The sequence below is a fragment of the Nelumbo nucifera genome, chromosome 2, assembly GCF_055504915.1.
Source record: "Nelumbo nucifera cultivar China Antique chromosome 2, China Antique-T2T, whole genome shotgun sequence".
Taxonomy (NCBI): domain Eukaryota; kingdom Viridiplantae; phylum Streptophyta; class Magnoliopsida; order Proteales; family Nelumbonaceae; genus Nelumbo; species Nelumbo nucifera.
Genome location: NC_142650.1, coordinates 71,282,659 through 71,305,290, shown reverse-complemented (window position 1 = coordinate 71,305,290; position 22,632 = coordinate 71,282,659). Strand labels below are relative to the sequence as shown.

The following is a 22,632-nucleotide window of genomic DNA, read 5'->3' as shown; positions in this document are numbered from 1 at the left end:
TGACCAATATTTAATTAAAATAAACAAAAATCCATACAAAAAGAACGAAAGTATAAAACAACTTTCCCCATAACTCATAAATAGCTTTACTTCAATTGTACAATTATAGTTATCCAATTTTACCATATGTTAAGAGTGTGGTTACCCAAACGTTTTTGGAGTGATGTTGTGCTTACATCTTGCTTCCTTATTAATTAGATGCCCCTGTCTATTCTTGAAGGTTATTCTCCCTTCTCTGTTTTCTTTCCTACCTTGTCTTCTTTTCCTCTTGCTCCCAGGGTTTTTGGGTATGTGTTTTGTCCATAATCTTGGACCTAGAATGGACAAATTAGATGCACAATCCACTAAGTGTATCTTTCTTGGCTATTCTAGGATTCAAAAAGGGTGTAAGTGTTATGACCCCGTTCCCGACGTTCTCCTTCACCCCCACTTCCAGTTCCAGATGAGTACCCCATTCCTCTTGTTCCAGTTGTGACCAAGTCTTTGCCTCCAGTGCAGCTCCCTTTTTGAATGACCATCCATCCGGAAAGTGTATACACATCAACATGTACTGGCTCCTCCAACTTCTTCACCTTCAACAAATTCAGCAGTTGTTCCCACACCAGCCTTGCCCCCTATCTCTAACCATGATCTTCCCATTGCCTTGTGGAAAGGTAAACGTAGTTGCACTCATCATTTATAATTATGTTTCTTTATCTCACCTTTCTACCTCCTATGAATAGTTTGTTTATGTTCCTAAGGATGTCCAGAAAGCTCTTGCCTCTCTAGGGTGGCACCATGCAATGGAAGAAGAACTTCCAACTTTGACTCACAATCATACATGGGATCTCACCATTCTCCTTCATGACTCTCCAGGTTGTAAGTGGATATACACTATCAAGTCTTTACCCGATGGTAGTGTAGAGCGGTTGAAAGCTCGATCGATTGCAAAAGATTATTCCCAATTGTATGGCTTTGACTACATAGACTTTCTCTCATGTTGTTAAGATTGATCTAAATCATGTTTTGATCTCTTTAGCTGCTATGTATGATTGGCGTTTGTTTTACCTTGACATCAAGAATGCCTTTTTACATGGTGACCTTCTTGAGGAGGTCTATATGGAGCAACCACCAAGGTTTGTTGCTCAAGGGGAGGATGGTAAGGTTTAAAGACTCAAGAAGGCCATTTATGGACTTAAATAGTCCCCCTATGCATGACTTGGTAGACTCAATGAAATGGTAAAAAAATTTGGCATGAAACAGTGTCAGGTTGATCATTCAGTATTTAACTATGATTCGAGTGCTAGGAAGATTTTATTTGTGGTATATGTAAATGACATTGTTATTATCGACAATGACAGGTAGGGATTGATAGGTAGAAGACCTTTCTGCATGAGCACTTTCAAACAAAGGATCTTGGTAAATTAAGGTATATCTTGAGGATAGAGTTAGCAAGGTCTAAGCATGGTATTAATCTTGTCATAGGAATTATGTCCCTGATCTATTGGAGGAGACAAGATTTTTGGGTGCTAAACCAACCGAAATACCCATGGAACCAAATGTCAAGTTGAGTAGTGATGTAGGTGAGGAGTTTGAAGACCCTGGAAGGTGCGGGAGGTTGGTGGGTAAGTTGAACTACCTAACCATTACTCAGCCAGATATCTCATTTGCAATTAGTGTGATGAGTCAGTTTATGCAGAGCCCTCGGGTTCCACATTGGAATGCAGTTTTAAGAATAGTAAGTTACTTGAAAGGAGCTCCAAGTTGTGGCATGTTATGTAAGAGTGGAGGAAGTCTTGAGTTAGAAGGATACATAGATGTTGATTGGGGCCGGTTCAATATCTAGCAAGAGATCTACTATAGGGTATTGCACCTTTCTTGGGGGCAATTTGGTGACATGGAAGAGCAAGAAGCAAACTGTGGTGGCAAGAAGCAGTGCAGAAGCTGAATATAGAGCCATGGCACGCACAACATGTGAACTAGTGTGGTTGAGGAATCTCTTACAAGAGAAGGGGTACTCAATTGATACCCCTATGAAATTCATCAAAAAAAAAAATTTGATACCCCTATGAAGCTATAATGTGACAACCAAGCTGCAGCCCACATTTCTTCCAATACAGTTTTTCCATGAGAGAACAAAACATATAGAAGTTGATTGTCACTTTGTGAGAGAGAAGGTGTTCGGTGGAGTGATATGTACTGCATATGTAAAGAAAAGAAGTCACTGGACAGACTTGTTCACCAAAGGGTTGAGTCGGAAAAGAGTGCATTACATATGTAACAAGCTGGGACTATATGACATATACTTACCCACTTGAGAGGGAGTGTTAGAGTCGGCTGTAGAGGGGTAGTTTGGTCATTTATCTTTATGTTAAGAGTGTTGTGTAATTTCTGTTTTAGTCTAATTTAAGTGTTGTGTCCCAAACTTAAATAGGGGCACAACTATCTTTGTGCTTTTAATTAGAAACTTATAAATAAAATCTATCCAACTAGAGAGTTTTCTCTAAGTTCGAACCAGCCTTTTTTTCTCTTCTCTCCTCCTTTCTCTCTTCTCTCTTTTTCTTCTGTTATTCTATACTTGAAACTGGTATAGATATGAATTTTATCACCATACAATCAAAATGAAAAGTAAAAGTGCAAAATTTGAGAAAAAAGACTTTTAAACCTGAACATCCTGCACAGACTCAACCAAACCCACCCAAGCCCATCCCAAATTCCCAAGTTGTGTTGTGTGAGAAAGGAGAGGAGGTCATTGTGAACACTGAGGTTAGAGGACTCCTGGCCTCCATCTTTCCTATATATAATACAGACAGATTTGGTTATTTAGGTGGCATTAGGACATGGAAAACTGACATTTCTTTAGATTATATTACATAAAATGCTAGGTTATATTATAGATTATGAAAAACTTGGGGACACAAAGATATGGATGGGTGTGCAAAGGGGGGCAACTTGGGCTGGGTTCACCCACCCAACCCAAAATAAAAAGTGGAGTTAGGTTAGGGTTGAGGCCTCAGGCAACTCCAAACTGACGTGTGTGTGTGTGTGTAATGCACCAAAAAAAAAGTTTGAAGGCTAGGATATATTGGTGTGACATAAGTATAGTGCTTTAGAAACACAGTAACGTTTTTAGAAACTGGACCAAGGCATTGGGTAGGATTGATTATATCTGCTTGGAGGCCAGTTGAATTAAGCTTAGGGTTGGGGGTTCAATGTCTAGGATTGGGCTAGGGTTGACCTTAACCAGACCTAACCCTGCACCCGTTGCTATGCAGCAAAGGGATCTAAACAACCTAGGAATTTACAAATGGCAGCTTAGGGGGTTACAGAAAGTACTCCCACAGTCATGCCAATTTCTCATTTGTCAAGTTTCAATTGTGGATCCACATTCTTCTTCTCTGGGGCAATTTGTCCCCTCAAAATTTTGAAAAACATAATGTTACTTGGAGAAAAGATCCAACAAATTATGGGGTTTCTAAACCAGGAAGTAATGGGATATAGGGACCCATCTAGAAAACTTTTATCAATTATTATACAAGGATTTTCTTTCTTTTGTTTCTTTTAGTTAAAACCAAATAAACTAGAACTCTGCAAAATTTAAGTTTGTTGATGTGCATCTTCCATTATTAACATGGCTTAAGTGCTTGCAGGTTTTTACTTGTTTGTGTGTACATTGTCCCTTTCTGTTAATCATATCCCTTTCTGATTTCATATCACTTTAACTGTTTTAGATAACTGAAAGTGTCTGACATTGCAGGTGCTGGCAATCAAGGCAACGTTTGAGAAAAATCTTAAAGATTTATATCTCTGTTATTTAAAGTCCCCAAAACATGGGGACTTTGGTCTTTGTCGTTTCTGGGGGTATCTTAATTATAATGACTATTATTCAAACATATTTGGTGATGGGATAATCCATTTTGCACCTTGAGCCATTTATTTTCTAAGTTCTGAGAAAGCTTAAGAAAAGGCTTTGTTTGCCATCTTCCATTGGAACAGGAGGCAAGACAGGTCAGTGTGACCTGCTAAATCACTTACTGCATTTAGCTTGGTGAGCACTTATCTGAAATTGAGAGTTACTCCAGTGAGTCAATAGAAGGGATCTTTTTTTCTGGAACAAGAGCATACAGTATGTGACCTTCTAAAGTATTCCCTGATCAGCATGGTTGTGAGCAAATTAAGAGTTATGTATCATATGAATCTGCCTGAGTAAATAATGAAGCAACAGGAAGGGATGAGTCTTTAAACTACCATTCTTGGTTTCATGTTTTGTTAGTGGGCAGTCTTTGCAGAGATTCTCACCTTTCACATGCACATCTGAAATATGTTTTAGTCATATGGGGTCCTGGTTCATGAAAACTCAAACATCAAAATGTTCCCAATTTATTTTCATTAATGCGGTTCCTTTTAGCCCAGTTTTATTTCAAGATGTGCTATGTTAGGTGTTTGGTTCTGGGAAGTATGGGGTGCATGTCTGCTGAGTATCAGCCACACACTGATAAGATGGAACCAATTGTAATTTGGGTCTCATTGAGATGGTCTGATCATTGGGGTTGTGGAGTTTACTTTTTTTTTTTTTTTTTTGAGAGACAAGGTAGATGCCTCTTGGGGAAAAGTGTACTTCTAAGAAGATTTGGGGCTGAGTTTACTGGTAACATTACAAGTGAGAATTCCATACTAGTGAGATTTGTATTATTGCAAGATTGTGGTCAGAGGTGCAATCTGCAGTCTTAAAGGGATATGCCATTACTTGTACTAAATTGCACCTTCTACACTATATTATTGTAAAGTTGTATAGCAGTAACAACAGCAGTGATGTATCTTGGTGCTTTCAGTTTGGGCTTCTGTTGCTTAATTTAATGCAACTTTTTTTATTTGACTTCCTTGCCTTTATTCATCCGCCAAATGATAAAAAATGAGGGTTGGCACATAAGTCTCATATTTTCTTGATTTTTTATGGTTTCCAGAACAGTGTTTTCAACTGTCATTCACCCACTTCGGATTGAATTTGGATTAGCTGAACGCTGTAGCTGTTCGGTGGGCTGGGAAAGTATATGGGGCCCACAGTGAGAAATTAAATGGTTGTGGGTCTGGCGTGGAAAGATATCATTGGTTCCACAGCCCACTGAACTATTGTGTTCAACTAATCCTTCTCTGGATCTGCTAACCACAAATTGTTCCCACATCCCTACCCATTGAACGCCACTTCTATGTATCGGGAATATCTCCCCATGAATGACAAGATATTCTCAATACACAGTTATAATCCGGATGTGTAAAGAGCTCGTGGGTAGCAGATCCAAGCCCTCATTCGCCGGACTATTTATTATATTACAAAAAACTGTTAACATGGTCAATTAACTGTAACTGTCTACCCGGTAGAACCATTGACCCATCTGACCCATTCAAAGGGTTGCCTTATTCTTATGTTTTTTTTTTTATATTTAGTTCTAGTTTGAACCATCTTCTCTTCCGCCCTATGCCAAGCCAATTCAACTACCCCCTTATTATAATCATGGTGCCGGAGCCACATGGTTTCAAATTTGAACAAGTTTTTAGCTATAAGCCTATAACATCATAATCTATATGACTATCAATAAGCAAGGCACCATAAATAATCAGGCTGAATCGTCTAAAGATAAGTGAGCACCGCTTTAGAGAAAAGACTTGCACTAGTCAGCACTTGCCAATGCTTAATCAGGTTTACAAACAAATTCGGAATATTCTCATAGATGTCATTTTGAATCGTTGTTGACCCAGATGGTTGAACCATCAACCTGTTCGACTCAAATAGTGGTTCTGGTTTAATAAGGAAGCAGAGGAGATTGAGAGATGGGGAGGGACTGAGACAAGAATGATCTCAGATCTGGGATCACTGAGATTCCAAAGAGAGAGAGAGAGAGAGAGAGATTGAGAAAAATTATAGGAAAGCAAGATTGGAGCGGAGAGATCAAATCTCAGATCTGAGATCAGAGACAGATACGAATGGTTGCCACTGCTTTTCTGTTGCTGCTATCATCGCTGTTGTCATCACCAGTGAACATTGGATCCTCCTCCTTCCTTCCTTCTCTCCCTCTTTCCTTCATTTCATTTCTTTTTCTCCTTCATTTTCTTTTTTTCTCTCTCCTTTATTTCTTTTCTTTATTTCTTTCTTTATTTATTTCTTTCTTTCTTTCTTTCTTCTTTCTTTCTCAACCAACCACATATGTCTCGATCTCTTTTCTCATAAAAGACTAAAAGAGTAATGAATATTTGCCTTGATATTCCAATCTAATCAAACCACCTGAACTGTTCAACCCCCAGACAGTCGAACCGCTGACCTGGGAACCAGTGGCCATGGCCACAGCAGTTCTGTTTCCAAGTTGGTTTTTAAAACCTTGCTCCTTACTGCTCTACTATGGCTTTTAACATCAATAATCTCTGGCCTTCCCATGGGGATCCTGATCTTTCAAGATTGTTTTGTAATGAAACATTCTTCAGCTTGTAAAAACCTCTCTTCTAGAGATATGAGCTATAATTGTGAGAAATATATACCTAGGACATCAAAGTGAAAATATGACCACTTCAACTAACCAAAATCAGGCATCACTACCTCTGGTTCTCTCTACACCAAGAGCCCGCCCATTTGGGTGGCTTCTGTACTGATTGAGTACATTGAGTGAACTGCTTCAGAGAAGCTACTTGAGAGAGCTCACCAGAGTCGATTTTGTGGCTCATCTAAGCCTACTTTAAGCTTTCTAGATTTTTGTCAAAAACAGCTTTATTGTATCCCAGGTTTCTCAGCTCATGTAGTGCCATACACCACTATGTGAAAGCCCTCCCAAATGGGCACCAAAGACTATGCATTGATTTCTACATCGGTTTAGTCACTACTCACTAGTGTATGAACACATACTATGCACATGTGCAAGGATAAAGCAATAAGTTGACATTATATAATCAAATTAATTTTTTTGACAGACAAGTATCCGCTTTATAATAGTGTAGATATCCAACTTTCCTTCTTTGTCTCTCAAATCTCAACCACCAATGTAGTCTCCTATGATTAGCAAATTAATCTCAACCATCCAGATGGTGCATCAAATTTTCAGCCACCAAAACTTTCTCTACCTTTCGAAATTCATATGGACAAGAGGATGACATGGACAGGACCAAAGCATATTATCTTTCCCTCAGTTTCTCACCCACTTTGAGTGAGAAAGAAGAAACATAAGGTTTATACAAATATATAAGAGAAATGGCAAAATGGTCCCACAAATGAAGAGAAGGGTAGTTTGGAGATTTAGAAATGTTTAATACACAGCCACATGAAAATGTTTTTTTTTAAATTAATTGATGGAATGTTAACAGAGGGGCAAACTGTTGGAATCTAAAAGTTGTGGGGGAGAGTAGTCACTGATTAAGAAGGGTGAAATGGATTTGATAAATTTTCTAGGTAACTGGTCTACCAATCCAACCAGCATTGGACTAAGGGTTGAAAACATTGCTCCTACCTTTTAATATTCCATCTTTAGTCTTAACACTCTCCTCTGTTACCATTCCTATTGCCATCCCTCCTCTTTCCTACAGTCATCCCTCTCTTGATTTTCCTTCAAAAACGCATATAGAAGGGAATATGGCCAATTTTATCATTTTTTACTTTCCTAACCATGTAAAGAGTAGGGTAGTTAATTAGTATGGAAAATTAGCAGAGAGTACGGGTGATCATTCTTGGCCCATTCTTGGCCCAGTCCAGCCCAGCCCACAAAATTTTGAGCCAAGATTAGGCCCAACTCCTCAAGCCTGGCCCACAATATATATTATATATTTAATAACATCAACAACAACAATATATATATAAATTATGATAACAATTATTATTATTATTATTTGTATTTCATTCCTGTCACAAATAAAAATAACTTTTATTTTAACAAAATTCTATATTTTTTTCATTTTTGTGTTCTATCTTTTTAAATGTTTATATATTCAATTATGACATCATGAGTTTCTTTGAAAAGTTGGATCATTGACCCACCATCCAAAAAAGAAAATAGTTTTGTTTTTGGATTAGTTTTAAATTATATATTTCAGCTACATTACATAAATAATTTTTACGTAATACACTTAATTTTTGTTTGACATAATCAATATATAATTTTTATATATTCTTTTGATTACTAATACTTTTTTTATTTTTTCAAGATTTATTATTTAACTTTCATATCATCAATTAATCCATTTGACCCAAACGACTAACCTACCACCCAAAAAGGAAAATAGTTTGATTTTTAGGTTAACATTAAATTTTTTTTAGCCCTAAATATCCTTGGTGGAGGGGTGGCCACTGTTTAATTTTATTAATATGCACAAAAGAACTCCTATGGGGGAGGGGAATATAAAAATCTTATCCTTCTAAAAATCTATACAAGGTGTTCTATACACTCATAAATCTATCCAAGGAACACAAAAGAACTATATACTCCAGAGATAAGAGAACCCTAGACGATCATTGTGGAATGCTGCCCGAGCCCTCGGGGATAGACTATGATGAGAGAAGTACACCATGTCACGAGTTGCACCACACCCCAGCATGTCGACCACTAAGTTTGTTTTTCGGTAGCAATGGGAAATGGTGAAGTTTACTTCTTGTAACAAGACTGGGATTATCTACAACTCATACCAAAATGACCACGAATGTGAAGAACCCTAAACCATGTTAACCAAGGAGAGATTATTTGAGTAAATAAGTAGGTTGGTTATTTCCATGGAACAAGCTAGTTGTAGACCATCTCTAAGAGCTTGCATTTCAGCCTTCATGTTGTTCACTTGCCCATAAAATTTGGAGAAAGCACATAGGAAATTGTTGGAAGAATCCCAAAATATAATACTTCTTATGTATAATACTTATATTTGTTCAATATAATGAATGTATAATATTAGACATATACCCAATATTTTATTTTTTATAAATATATAACATTAGATATGTGCCCAAAATTTTTTCTATTTTTTTTATTTTTGTGATTCTTTGCATTTTCTATTTTTAAAATTTTATTATTTGACTATGGCATCATTTTATTTCTAAGTTGATTTTAAATTTGCATTCCATTTTCATCATTAATAAAAATAGTTCTTAAATTCTATATTTATTTTTAGTATAATGAATATACAATATTAGAGATATGTCTATTTCTTTTTTTATTATATATTTTATTTATTTTTTTATTATTTATTTATGACATTATTTATTAACCTATTTGACCTAAAATGGTTAAATTGCTTACCCACCACCGAGAGGGAAGAAAATTGTTTTATTTTCAACTTACTTTTCAAAATATATATTTTTATACTATTAAAATTAAATTTGTGGATTTAGTCAATAGAATTTAATAATAAAAAAATATAGGATTTAATGAGAGAATAGGAAAATAGTTTTATTTCCAATTGGTTTTAAATTTTACACTCCATTTCCATCATTAATAAAAACATTTCTTATTTATCATATTTATTGTTGTTTCATGTGTCAAATATATGATGTTAAAAATGCTCCCATCTTTTTTAATTTCTATATTTTTTTATTTTATTATTTAATTATGGCAACATGGATTAACCATTTGATCCAAAAGGGTTTAATTTATTTCCACCACCTAGATGAAAACACTAAATTTTAAAAGCACAAGTTTGTATGTTATTGAAATTATTAATTTATTATGTATGAATTTAATTAATAGAATTTAATGACAAAAATAAATAAAAAATGTCTTAAAAATACATTAAATGTTGGATTTAATGAAAGGGAATTGAATGCATTGAATATCTAAAAGTTACCTCTTTTCAATTCATTTAATATCAATAACTGATTACCATATTTGCCCTTATCTTTTATCAATAAATTTAAATAACGAGAGGTAAATTTAGTCCTCAAAAAAATTCAAAAATATTCTTGTATATATAGATATATATACTTTTGTTTGAGTAAAATACCCCAACGTTTAATTTGGTCCCTCTCTACTTATATGGATAGAAATATAGTTTAAATAACCACTTTTCTCTTCAATCAAGTCCCTTGCATTAAGCCTTATATTTAAGATATTAATTCCCATTAACATTCATTGAATCTTATTTTGACAAAAATAGCCCTATTTATGGATTTGGTCCCTCTCTGATTTTGACGTCACAAAATGTAATTTGAATTACTACATTTCTCATCATTCAATTCCCTCTTATTAAGTCTTATATTCAGGGTATCAAATCTCATCATTTCATTGCATCTTATATTAATTAACCATATTAGATAAGTGTGATAAAGAATAATTTTTTCATTGATGATAGAAATAAAATACAAATTTCAAACCAACCCAAAAATGTAGTTTTATTTTGGTGGTGAGTCAACAATTCAAACTTTTTTAAATAATAATAATAAAAATAATAATAATAATAATAATAATAATAATACACAAAAGTAAATATACAAAAATTGTAAAAAATATATATTTTGACACATCCCTAATATTGTATATCTATCATATTAACAAAAATAAGTGTGACAAATAAGAATAATTTTTATAGACATAAAAATATACAAAATTTACATAAACTTTAGAAACATATTATCTAATATCATCATTATAAAAAATTGTCACATGCAAAGCACAAGCACACTTATTAATTACTATTAAAAGTGTGAATGAGAGTGATAATTTTGTTTGACTAAAATACCACAAGTTTTTGCCTCTAATTGTAAGGGCATAAATGTAATTTTTACAATTTTTCTACTCATTCAAATCCCTCTCATTCTTATATTTAAGGCATTAACTCTAATAACATTTATTGAATTCTATTTTTGACTAAAATATCACTTTTTAATTTGGTCTCTCTCTAATTGTGAGGTCACAAAATGTAATTTTAACTACTACATTTTTATTCATTCAATTCCCTCTTATTAAGTCTTATATTTAGGTATTAACTCATTCTTTTATTGAATCCTATATTAATTAATCATATTAAAGAAAAATAAGTGTGACAAAGAACAATTATTTTTATTGATGATACAAATAAAATACAAATTTAAAACCAACCCAAAATTGAGTTGTTTTCCTATTTGGTGGTGAGTCAACAAAATGTGTTAACCATTGATGTCATAGTTAGATAATAATGATTAAAAAAGATAAAAATACAAAAAAAAAATGTAGAAAACATCTGGGCCCTTAACTAATATCATATACTCATCATATTAAACAAAAAGTGTGACAAATAAGAATAATTGTTATAGGCATAGAAATATATATATATATATATATCAATTTTTTAAAACACGTTATTTACTATCATCATTAGGGATGAAACTTGGACAGGTTTAACCCAAGCCCTACTCGACCCAACTTGAGCTTTTGCATGGGTTAGGCCTGAATTTTCAAGCTATGGGTTTATTGGGTTGGGCCTAGGCTAAATTACTCAAGCCTGACCCAACCCGATCCCACCTGAGAAAATGCATACATATGCATATTATATTTCTAAAATATCTTTTTTCTAGGGTAAAATATAAAAATCTCACTTGAGTTTTTTTGAAAATCATAAAAACCTCCACATGTTTTGATTAAAACAAAAACCTTCCCTATAGTTTTAAAAAAACGTGCAATTACCTCCCTTCAATTATCTTCCTAGACAGAAAATGCTAAATTAATAAATATATTTTTTGAAATACCTGTTTTACCCTCCATATTATTTGGGTTCTATAACTTAGTGTTTCTCTCACCAATGGAGAGATGTCAGGAAGAATACGAGTTATGAGAGAGAGAGAGAGAGAGAGTATTCGTATCTCTTCCTAAACCAATAATATTAATATTAAGGGTAGAAGTGGTATTTTAAAAATAAATGCATAATATTAGTATTTCTTGTTTAGAAAGATAATGGAAGGGAGGTAGTTGTAGACTTTTTCAAAACTATAAGGGAGGCTTTTGTCCCAATCAAAACATAGGCGAGGTTTATATGATTGTTAGAAAACCTAGGGGAGCTTTTTTATATTTTACCCTTTTTTCTAATTATATGAACATATGCATATGTATAAAGTATGTAAATGTATATTTGTAAATGAAATTTGTACATATTTTCAAATGATTTTACTCTTAAATTGGGTCAAAAAGCCATTAAAAGATGAATACATAAAAATATTTACATAAATTATTTGAAGCCCGCCCAACCACCCAAGTTGCACCCCTAATCATCCTCATCATAAAAAGACTGCCACGTACGAAGTACATGCCCACTTAAGTGTGTGTGTGTGTGTGTATGTGAGTGTGTGTGTCATGGTTTTGAAAACCAGACCAAACTAGACGATCAGACCAGTTAACTCAAGAACTGGACCAAACCAGATGGTTAAATGGTTTTGGTGTCTAGTTTTGAACCCCAAAACCATCCGACTAGGGTTTGGACCAGATGGTCAGACCATTGGACCTATGAATAAGTGGCCAAAACAGTTTGATTTATATATAACATAATATGTTTAATTATAAAATATCATATTATATATTATATATAATAAAACATATATGATATATATATACATATATTACAAATTATATATACAAAAATATTTCATTTTAATTTATATTAAATATTGTATATAAAAATTTTAATTTATATTACACATTCATGAATCAATCCACTCTTAGGCCTTGAAACAACACTTAGGCCTATTTCACTTGGTCAGGTAAATATATCCAAATTCATTTTGGATTTATTTGAACTTTCTTAGTGTATCTATGCATATCCAAAGCATATGTCTCTTAAAATTGCACTTCTGAGACTTTGAACCTTGCTAATAAGCCTGTAATGTGCAGATTTTACAAGGTCTCTGGTGATAGTACTCAATATTTATGATCTTGACAACCTACTGAGAAAAACACCTTTTGAAATATTTCCTACAGAAATAATAAAATGGGATCCAATCTTTGGATTTCCGGTTAGAAGAGATAACATAGCCAAGTGCCTAAAGATGCAAGCACTGGGACAACCCACAGATTATTTTCACTGCATTAGTTCCAGAAACATATTCATCCTCGACAAATGGAAGAGTCTTCCACACTTTCAATTTCATAAAGTCATTCCCTTTTCCTGCAGTAATCAAAATATAACTTGAAAATCTATGCATTTTGAACACATTTGATAGACAAAAATGAGGATCCCACCTTCAAGAATGTTTTCTTTTTCCATGCAAATGGCAGCATAATGGGAATTGGCCAGTTCCAAGAGTCCAAATTGCCAATTGTTTGAAAGGCTCTTGGGATCATCAAATGCTTCTACAAGTATTTCAGATGCCTGAAATTATAATAGAGATGGTAGGAATATAGAGACTGACAAATTAAAGCACCAATTTATAAAGATAAAGCTAACCCGTGCAAAAAGAAATATTGTTGGATGATTGGGCCTTTTATTTTAAGATCAGAGTGGATCCAGGTTTTTCCAATTATATAACAGATTTCCCATTTTAAATATGTACTAGAAAATCAAATCAGATCCAAATAAGGAACCAAGCCATTGATCAACCTAATATTGTAGAATGTTGTCATGTATTCTCTTTTACAAGGAGAGATCGGCCTACCTCAGAAATTAGATCTGTAGGAACTTGCAAGCCATCACTCCTAGTAGCCCTGAAGCGGATGGTAAATGTCTTGAAAGGTGCAGCCGAGAAGCCCCTCCCCAGTGCTTTTACATAAGCCTCCTGGCAGTGAAACACAACTTTGTAAAGTAGTCTTGAAAGTAGAAATTAGAAAATTGGCACCTCTTTGGGGAAATATACATATTAGCAATCTTACTGATTGAAATCATGTCATTCAACCATATGAAAATGTTCTTTGGCTTCTACTTCATATCAGAGTTCCTAAAAGAATTCTAGAATCTAAATTATTGAGAAGTGGGCCAATTGAGTAATTGGGCCCTTAGCAGGCTTTATTTGTTTTCTTCTTACTGCACCATTTTGTTTCCACCTACTTAGGAGTATTCTAGTCCTTTCACCATACCTTGTTACACATCCATATAAGCAATAATACATGCACCCAAGGAAGTTTCACCTTCTCATTCATTTCTCTTCTCTCTCTACCTCTCTTCTACTGGTTCTACTTGTTTAAATCTTCATATTTCATATCTGTTCTATATTATCCTCACAATCATCACCAAGCCTTATCCCAACTACATGGTGTAAGAGCATTGTCATACATAACACCACCCACAAGTGTCAACTACTGTGCAAACTGGATAACTCGAGCCAGTTAGAGCAGACCTAGGTGCGAAGAACCAAATCTCATGCACCAAAGTGAATCAAGTTCGCATCCCCTCCCCTGTCAGGGCACGTAAGTACTGCATCCCCCAGACGTGTCAACTAATACTGATTAGCACGCCATCGTCTAATGAGAAAATTTGCCTTGACAAAAGAATATGATTTTCATAGAAATGTACACACCATGCATTTAATGAAAAAGAGACTAAAAGACATTTAAAGGAAAAGACAAAAGAAACAAGGAAACAAGAAAATCGGAGTTTCATAAGAGCTCAGGCTTAGTAGCCACAAAATGGCTATAAAAGGGGAACAGATCCCCAAAACAGGTAGAAGACACTTCATTCAGCTTCACAAATAGCAGAACCTCCCAGCCTTGGCCTTCAGTCACTAATCACCCCCCCCCCTTCTTCCCTCCTTTGAGGTTCCACTACCAGCTCCAACATTGGGGCAACCCCAGTCAATCCAGTCTTCATAGCATAGAGGGGAAACCAGCTCACTAGGTAGTTGCACAGTCAACCACCACTTTCAGAGGTTCAGGCAGCCTTACCCTACCAGACCCCATTACACATGTTTGGCTAATCTGTTTTATATTATCCTCTTGATTAAATAAGACAAGTTAGTAGTGAAGTCATATTCGGTGCTCTCATGATGAAAGTCATGCAATACTAGGATCAGCAGATTGTACGAGGATTTGAAGTGGCTAATCGATACCAACTTGATTGACTACTTTTTGGAAGATTTCTGGGACCTGTTATGTGGCTCTTGGACATAACCTGATTCTTTACATATCTCTGGCAAGGGCAATTTGTTTTTGTAAGATATGGAGGCATCTGGATTGAGTGTCCCAAGTTTATCCTTTTTGCTTTTCTTTTTAAGGTGAAGTAATTTTATTAAATATAAAGAAACAGATTACAACAGGCCCCAGTTAAGGCACAAGCAGCTCGCGCCTCCAACAGGACAAGAACTAAATCAACCATTCCACCGCTCAACAGAGCACATAGTTCTTAAAGGCAACAAGTCCTTTGTTGCAGATGCCTAGGAACTAATCTTATAACTAGTCACCTTAAGGAGGTCTTACTCAGATTGAACCTATTCTTGATATTCCATTATTCCTTTCAGGCCCCAGGTAAGGCACAGGCAGCTAGCGCCTCCAACAGGACAAGAACTAAATCAACCATTCCACCGCTCAACAGAGCACATAATTCTTAAAGGCAACAAATAAGTCCTTTGTTGCAGATGCCTAGGAACTAATCTTATAACTAGTCACCTTAAGGAGGTCTTACTCAGATTGAATCTTCTTGAATATGTGCATTGACATTGTCTGAAGTTGTTTGAAATTTGTGGACCTTTCTAGAAGTGAGGTGAAGCAGGGTGTGGAGACTGGAGTACTGGACTAGAGCTGGGTAGCATGGAGATACCTAGAATGGATTTGTAATGATTTTTTGATTTGATGGCACTGATTATTTGGAATTGGCATCATCTATGTGCATTGACATTGGTGGATATGGAAAGCTTGGCTATCTCATGGGGAGTATTGCAAAGCCAGATAGTTCAGAGGCTAGTTATTCTCCCAAACCTCCATCCTTTTTTCGGTTTCCCTCCTCTAGGTTCCCAAAGGAAGTCTCATCAATTTCTCCATTCCTTTCACAACTGCTTTAGGCATATTGAACATAGATGAGTAATACACAGGTAGATTAGCAGCATTAGCCAAAGTGAACTTGATCAAAGTTAACCTGTCTTACCTTCTTTTTTTTTATCAGCAACACAGAAAAGATTTCATTAATTATGAGAAAACATTATTACAACAAGAAGTTCTGAAAAGAACTAGCTATAGAAGCTTTTCCAAATCAGTACTACATTTGAGCCCAAAACATGTGTTCTATGTACCCCTTGCTTGGCTAAGCTATTAGTAGTCCTCCTCACCCATTTCACTCAGATTAACATGTACTATGACAGCCATTTGAATTTTCTGAATTCATTCCTCAAATGCCATGCCACCCCCTCCCTTTTAACCAGCCACTTAACCACAGTTTTAGAATTTCCCTCAATAATCAGCCTATTAATACCCAGTTCTTTTGCCTTCTCAACCCCAAAAACTGCAGCCAAAAACTCTGATCTTGCCACATCACCCTGCTCCACAGGGCCAGAGTATAAAGCAATTATGTTACCCTCTTCATCCCTAATGGCTCACCCATACCTGAGGGGCCTGGGTTACCCAAACAGCTCCCATCAAAACTCAGATTCTTCCAACCATTTATTGGGGGAGACCAAACCTCAACAGATCTTTGTCTTGTAGTTGAGGATGCAGCAATGATACCCCAAGCTCTGAAGAAATCTTCAATCTTGAAATCCAAAAATAGCTTCAAACTTTTTGCCCAATATGACTCTCAATGTTACAGTTTCAACCAAGGCTTCCTTGCTTCGTTCTTTCTCTTCAAATATTCTTGCATTTCTTTCCTCCCACAGTCCTACCCCTCTTTTTTGTACAGCTAATGCTAGTAGGGCTAAACAAACCCTCCAACCTATCAGGAGAAGACCAACTGCATCCAAAGAGAGAAGTAAACCAATCCCAAAGAAAGCTAGTAAACAGGCAAGAGATAAGAAGATGAATCACAGTCCCACCATTCAACTTGCAAAGAACACACCAATTGGGAGACAAACACCAATTTGGTCTCTTCCTTTGAAGTAGATCAAAGGTATTAATGTTTCCATGAAACACTTCCCAACAGAAAGCACTAATTTTAGGGGGAATGGGAAAACACCAAATTTCCATGACTGGGAAAGAAGAGGAAGAAGCTGCAACCAGAGAATGAAAAAAGGACTTGCAAGAGAACTCCCCATCAGAATTAAGACCCCATACTCTAGAATCCGAGCCACCTTCACACAAGAAAACTGAATTCAGCAAGCTCCAAAGATCAGTCATCATAGAAAGTTCAGATTCTCTAAGGTTCCTAATGAAGCCAAAATTCCAATTCAATCCTGCAGAGAAATGGTGCTGGGTAAGGAAGTCAGAAATGGGCCTACCCTTAAACCTGGAAATATCAAAAAGAGAATAGAATTTAATACCCAAAGTGGTATCCCCAATCCACACATCCTCCCAAAACCTGAGTTTTTGAACAGAGGCCAAGTCATACCTGATGATGTAAGAAGGTAGGAAGAAAATCATGGATGGCCTTCCATGAGGCAGCCAAGGTAGCTCTACGAAGATATCCAACATCCCATCCATTGCTTGATATGCCATGAATACTCGCCACAACCTTGTGCCATAACTTCTCATCTTTCCTTTCCTTTGTTGTTTTTGCCTTATTTACTGTTTTAATAAATTTTCTACTCTTATACTTGTATATCAATACATCATTTGAAGAATTCAATGTAATACTTTACCTTTTGCTCAAAATTTTATTCTGTTTGTTGACTGCCATTACAGTTGTTTTTTTACTTTATTACTACCATGTTCGTTATTCTTTTTGAGATTGGATGCCCAAGGGGCATAGTGGCCATTGTAATCCATATTATATAGATAAAGGGCCAGCAGCTAGAACTTTTTGCTACTTCTCCATTCTTTTTTTTTTCTAAATCTTCTCTTCGTTCATATAGTTTCTTTTTTTTTTTTTTTTGCTGTTTTTCATTGATTGATTGATTTTAAGCAATCAAGTCATCAAAACACTCCCTATCTTTTTACTAGATCAAAACTGCAAACAATCTCTGAAGCTTCCAGATTCAGAAATCACTGCTTATGATTGAAATGGTTTTATGGTATTTTCCATCACATAGCCGGTGGATTAAGCAATCTTAAAAAATATAATCACTACAAACTTTACTAACTGGAAAAAGAGACTGAACTCACCTTTAGTGTCCATAACTTAATAAACTCTTGTCTTTGAATCTCTGGGTCTAAAATAGCATGCAAGTGTTCAACTTCATGCAAAGAGAAATAACGTCGAGCAAAAGATAATATATCATTCTTTATTTTCCGTTGTTTTTCCTCCACATCAACACCAACCTGAAATTAAAGCATTGTATGGTTTCACATGAAAAGGAATGATTCAATCAAATTATTTCACAAGGAAATCTAATTTAGAATTTGCACCACAAATGATATGGACCAGAACTGTACCAGCTTATCCACTGTCACACCACAGGCAATCAATGAAGATGTATGAGAAACATTGAAATGCAGTGCTGGTGGAGACCACTCTTCATAATGTCCCCACTCTATCTATTGGCATATATAAAAGCAGTACAGAAGGTGCATCAGATCTGAACTTTGCTTCCAAAGGATTTATTGAAAAAGAAAATGACAAAAAAAAAAACATAAAAGATGCTAATGAGGAAAATAATGATAGTTTTTTTATCAATAACAGAAAACAAGATTACAAACTAAATTCTAGGGAGAGATAAAATGGCTTAACTCTCCCCCAAAGAACTAAAAAGAAATTATAATACTGCCTAAAATAATTGACCCCTACCAACCCCCTGTTTTGCCAAGTTATCAACAAAGGCATTTGCAGTTCTCTTCACCCAATGAACCTGAAATTCCACTCCCCTCAATAACCACTTAACCTCCCTCCTCTCATTAACATAGATCCAGAAACCATTACCCCTCCTTAATCAATTTAGCACTAGCCATGAGTCTCCTTTGTTGAAGATTAATTAGTTTTATGATGTTTTCTGAGTAGATGTTTTATGTTAGTTGTTAGATAGGAGGTGCGGACCACAGTAGTTATGTGAGTTCAAATTTTATTATTTTTTGAGTGTTATATATGCTGTTTTATGTTTTGTCACCCTATAAGGGCATAGTTGTCTTTGTACTATTCTATTATTTTAGTATAAATAATAAGTGAAGGGGGGCGACCAGATTATTGCTCTCTTTTCTTTTCAACTTCACCTCTTCTCTTCTTCTCCTCTCTTCAAGACACTACTTTCTTTCATATTTTTTTTTTATTCAGCAAATTCCTACTCGGTATCAGAGCATCGGCTAGGGTTTCTTGAAGCATTCTCATGCAGCCCAAGATCAGACGACTGCATGAAGTAGTAAAGGGCTGATCGATTTGCTATAGATTGCCTAGTTCTTGGAATTTTAGGTAGTATCTAGACATCAGGAAGGTGATCTACTGTTTGGCATCAAAATCAAGAAGAACTGGAGTACAGGGAAGAGTCCCAGGTATTGTTAGTTTTCTTTTTATTTTCTGAAGAGGGCGGTTTGGTTTCTGAAATTTACTAGGCCTCCCGGAGTGATCGATTCACTTTTCTCAAAATCAAGAACTAGAGTACGGGGAAGAGTCCCAGGTATTGTTAGTTTTCTTTTTATTTTCTGAAGAGGGCAGTTTGGTTTCTGAAATTTACTAGGCCTCCCGGAGTGATCGATTCACTTTTCTCTCTGTTGGGAGGCGTGGAGAGGAGAGAGATTTCCCTCCAGCTAGGGTTTTCTTCTTCCGAAAGGGTTGGTTTCTGTGTGTGTGATATTAAATTATTTTTTGAAGGTCTCCAATCTATTTTTTTCTTACTGTTGAACTGTTTGAAGTAAGATGGAGAGTTGGAACACCGAGATGAAATATATCGGTACACTCCAGGATATTCTCTGAAACTCAGAGAGGGCCAGCAGATCTGAGGGCTACCATACACTTTAGGGTGGTACAACGGCTGAAATCTTTGGAAATATTCACAGATTACACTATGGATGACATGTTGAGGAAGTGGGGTGAAATTGCAAATTGCACGCAGACCAAGTCAGTAATGAGTGTGGCTTGGACCCCCCCACCTAGTGGATTCTTGAAATTAAACTTTGATGGATGCAGTAGGGGAAACCTGGGACAATCGGGGATCGGGGGTGTTTTTAGAGATGATAATCGGATCATCTCTGCTATGTTCTCAGGCCCAATTGGAGCGGGTGACTCCCTTAGAGCTGAGATATGTGCAGTTATGGAAGGAGCCCGGAAAGCTAAGGAATTGAACATCAGGAAACTTATAATTGAAGGGGATTCAGAAGTGGTGATAGGGTGGCTGACTAAAGATCAAAATGATTTATGGAAGTATAATAATGAGAAGAGGAAATTCAAATGGCTGGTGCGGGAGATGGAAGTTAAGACATGTTGGATTAAAAGATCAGCTAATTCCTTAGCTGACGGTTTAGCAAAACAAGGGGCAGAAAATGATTCTTTGTTTTGGGCTAAGTTGTAACGGTAGTGTCTTTGTATCTTTGTATTTTTTCCTTTCTTGAAGTTCTTTGTGACTTTTGGAAGATAAGTGTGTGTCTTCCACTTGTAAATTTTCTACTGATGAATTAATGAAAGTGTTATTGATCAAAAAAAAATGAAATATATCGGTACTGTGGGACTGGGTGTTAGAGGTAGTAGTGATATTTTTGGGTCAGGGATCATTACTATAGTAAAACTTGATGGTACAAATTATTTGGAGTGGGCACAATCAGCTAAGATGGCTATTGGTGCCCGTGGAAAATTAGGGTATCTCACTAGGGAAGAGAAGAAACCTAATACAGACTCTTCCCGATGGGTGCAGGAGAATTACATGGTAATGTCCTGGTTCTGTAATTCTATGTTACCTCATATTGCAAAAAAATTCCTATGGGTTAATACTGCTATGGAGATTTGGGATGGAGTAACTGAAACCTACTCTCAGAAACAAAATGAAGCCAGAGCCTATCAATTAAGGAATTAGGTGATAAGTATGAAATAGGGAGAAAAACCTCTTGTTGTGTATTTCTCCATGCTGAAAACCCTATAACAGGACATAGATCACTTAGAAACTGTGGTATGGGAAAGTGTAAATGATGCAACAACCCATCACAGACTGGTAGAGAGGAATAGGGTTTTTGAGTTCTTGGCAGGGCTGAACCCTGAATTCGACATTGCTAGGCAGCATATTCTTTCTAGGGAGGGTGTGACACTCTCTAAAGCCTATGCCTTTGTCTCTGGAGAGGAGAGTAGGAGGAATGTAATGTTGAGACAGCCTGGAATTGAACAGTCGGCTATGGTTGGTACAACAAAACCTAAGCCGAATGGAGACAGGGGAAGTAGTGAGACTAGAAGGGAAAATAAGAAGGACTTGGTGTGTGATTATTGCAAGAAGCCTAAGCATACCAGGGACACTTGCTGGAAGCTTCATCCAAATCTTATGCCTGCCCAGATAAGGAACAATAAGGGAAAATGCAAATGTAGCCACTACAGAAGACTCTTCGGTCCCTCTTTCCCAAACTGATTGGGAATCCATTGTAATAGCAGCAGTGAGGACAGAATTGGACAGGTTTGGACAGCTTATGAGTAAGAAAGATTTACCCAGATCTATCCTTCCAGATGGACAACAGAATGCAGGAACCAACTACACCACTTCCTTTGCACATACAAGTAGTTCATATGCAACTGCAAATCTTGCTTCCACTTCAGGTAAGGAGGGACCTCCCTAGATTATAGCTCAGGAGCATCTAAGCATATGACTAATTGTTATGGGCCCGCGAATAGGATCTCGTCACGGGTCGGTCCATGGGGAAAACCTCCTGTTTTCCCTTGTTCCTCCCCGCTCTTGATGAACCTATCTTGGCGCCTTAATGGTGATTTGTCCAAGAGATCACCTAACTCTCATTGCTCTCTTTCTTGACTGAAATTTTGGATGCCTTTATTCAATATTCTCAGCTCCTTAAATAGGAGATTACAAGAGATAAGAGTCCTACTTTTAGGAAGACTCCTTGCTAATTAGGAAGACTCCCTACTAATCTATCCTACTGAACTGATAAGATAAGATAAGACTCCCTACTAATCCATACTGAACTGATAAGATAAGAACACTGAATAGATAAGACTCCTAATCTCTGCTACTGAAAGCAGATAAGGTAAGAATACTGAATAAATAAGATAGGATGAGAACACTAAATTGCTGGTGCTGAGAACACTAAATTACTGCTGCTGCTGCATTAAATTACTGTTGTTGCTGCCGGCGCCCACATCACTAATGCCCCTACCATTTTCGGTTCCTATTAGTTGTGCTCTAGTAGAGACAGAGTCTCTACAACAGATGGTTCACATATGCCCATTGCTGGGAAGGGGACAGTTAGAGTGACCAATGATACAACTCTGTCTTCTGTTTTACATGTCCCTAAACTTCATACCAACCTACTGTCTGTTAGTTCTTTGACAAAAAATTTGAATTGTTTTGTGACCTTTCTTCCTGGTAATTGTGTTTTGCAGGATCTGGAGTCAAATAAGATGATTGGGAGTGGTCGTGAGGTGAATGGAGTCTACCTTCTGGATGAGATTCCGAAACATCAGGGCCATCATGTTAGCAACAGCAATAGTAGTGGATCAAAGTCAGTGAACCAGATTATGCTTTGGCACAATCGCTTGGGACATCTTTCTTTCAGTTCTTTGAAATGTCTTTTCCCAAAG

At 36.2% G+C, this 22,632-nt stretch overlaps 2 protein-coding genes across 10 annotated transcripts in view; one reads left to right on the top strand and one right to left on the bottom strand.

Annotated features, from left to right (window-relative positions):
* Positions 1–4,859, top strand: part of LOC104604116 (Spc97 / Spc98 family of spindle pole body (SBP) component) — a 97,368-nt gene extending 92,509 nt beyond the window's left edge. For both annotated transcript variants that reach the window (XM_010268345.3, XM_019198900.2), the window contains exon 14: positions 3,737–4,859. In XM_010268345.3, coding sequence (XP_010266647.1) covers positions 3,737–3,907 — 171 coding nt within the window. In that variant the 3' untranslated portion in view covers positions 3,908–4,859. The remainder of the gene's footprint in view (positions 1–3,736) is intronic.
* A 7,882-nt stretch (positions 4,860–12,741) lies between these two features.
* The window catches only part of LOC104604115 (uncharacterized), a 31,700-nt gene continuing 21,809 nt past the window's right edge, over positions 12,742–22,632 (bottom strand). For 3 of the 8 annotated variants that reach the window (XM_010268341.3, XM_010268342.3, XM_088898173.1), the window contains 5 exons: positions 18,351–18,452; positions 18,081–18,236; positions 13,559–13,678; positions 13,146–13,275; positions 12,742–13,071 (listed from right to left, as the gene is read on the bottom strand). In XM_010268341.3, the coding sequence (XP_010266643.1) occupies positions 12,947–13,071; positions 13,146–13,275; positions 13,559–13,678; positions 18,081–18,236; positions 18,351–18,452 (633 nt within the window). In that variant the 3' untranslated portion in view covers positions 12,742–12,946. The remainder of the gene's footprint in view (positions 13,072–13,145; positions 13,276–13,558; positions 13,679–18,080; positions 18,237–18,350; positions 18,453–22,632) is intronic. The other 5 variants (XM_010268344.3, XM_088898176.1, XM_088898177.1 and 2 more) reach the window with 4 other exon arrangements.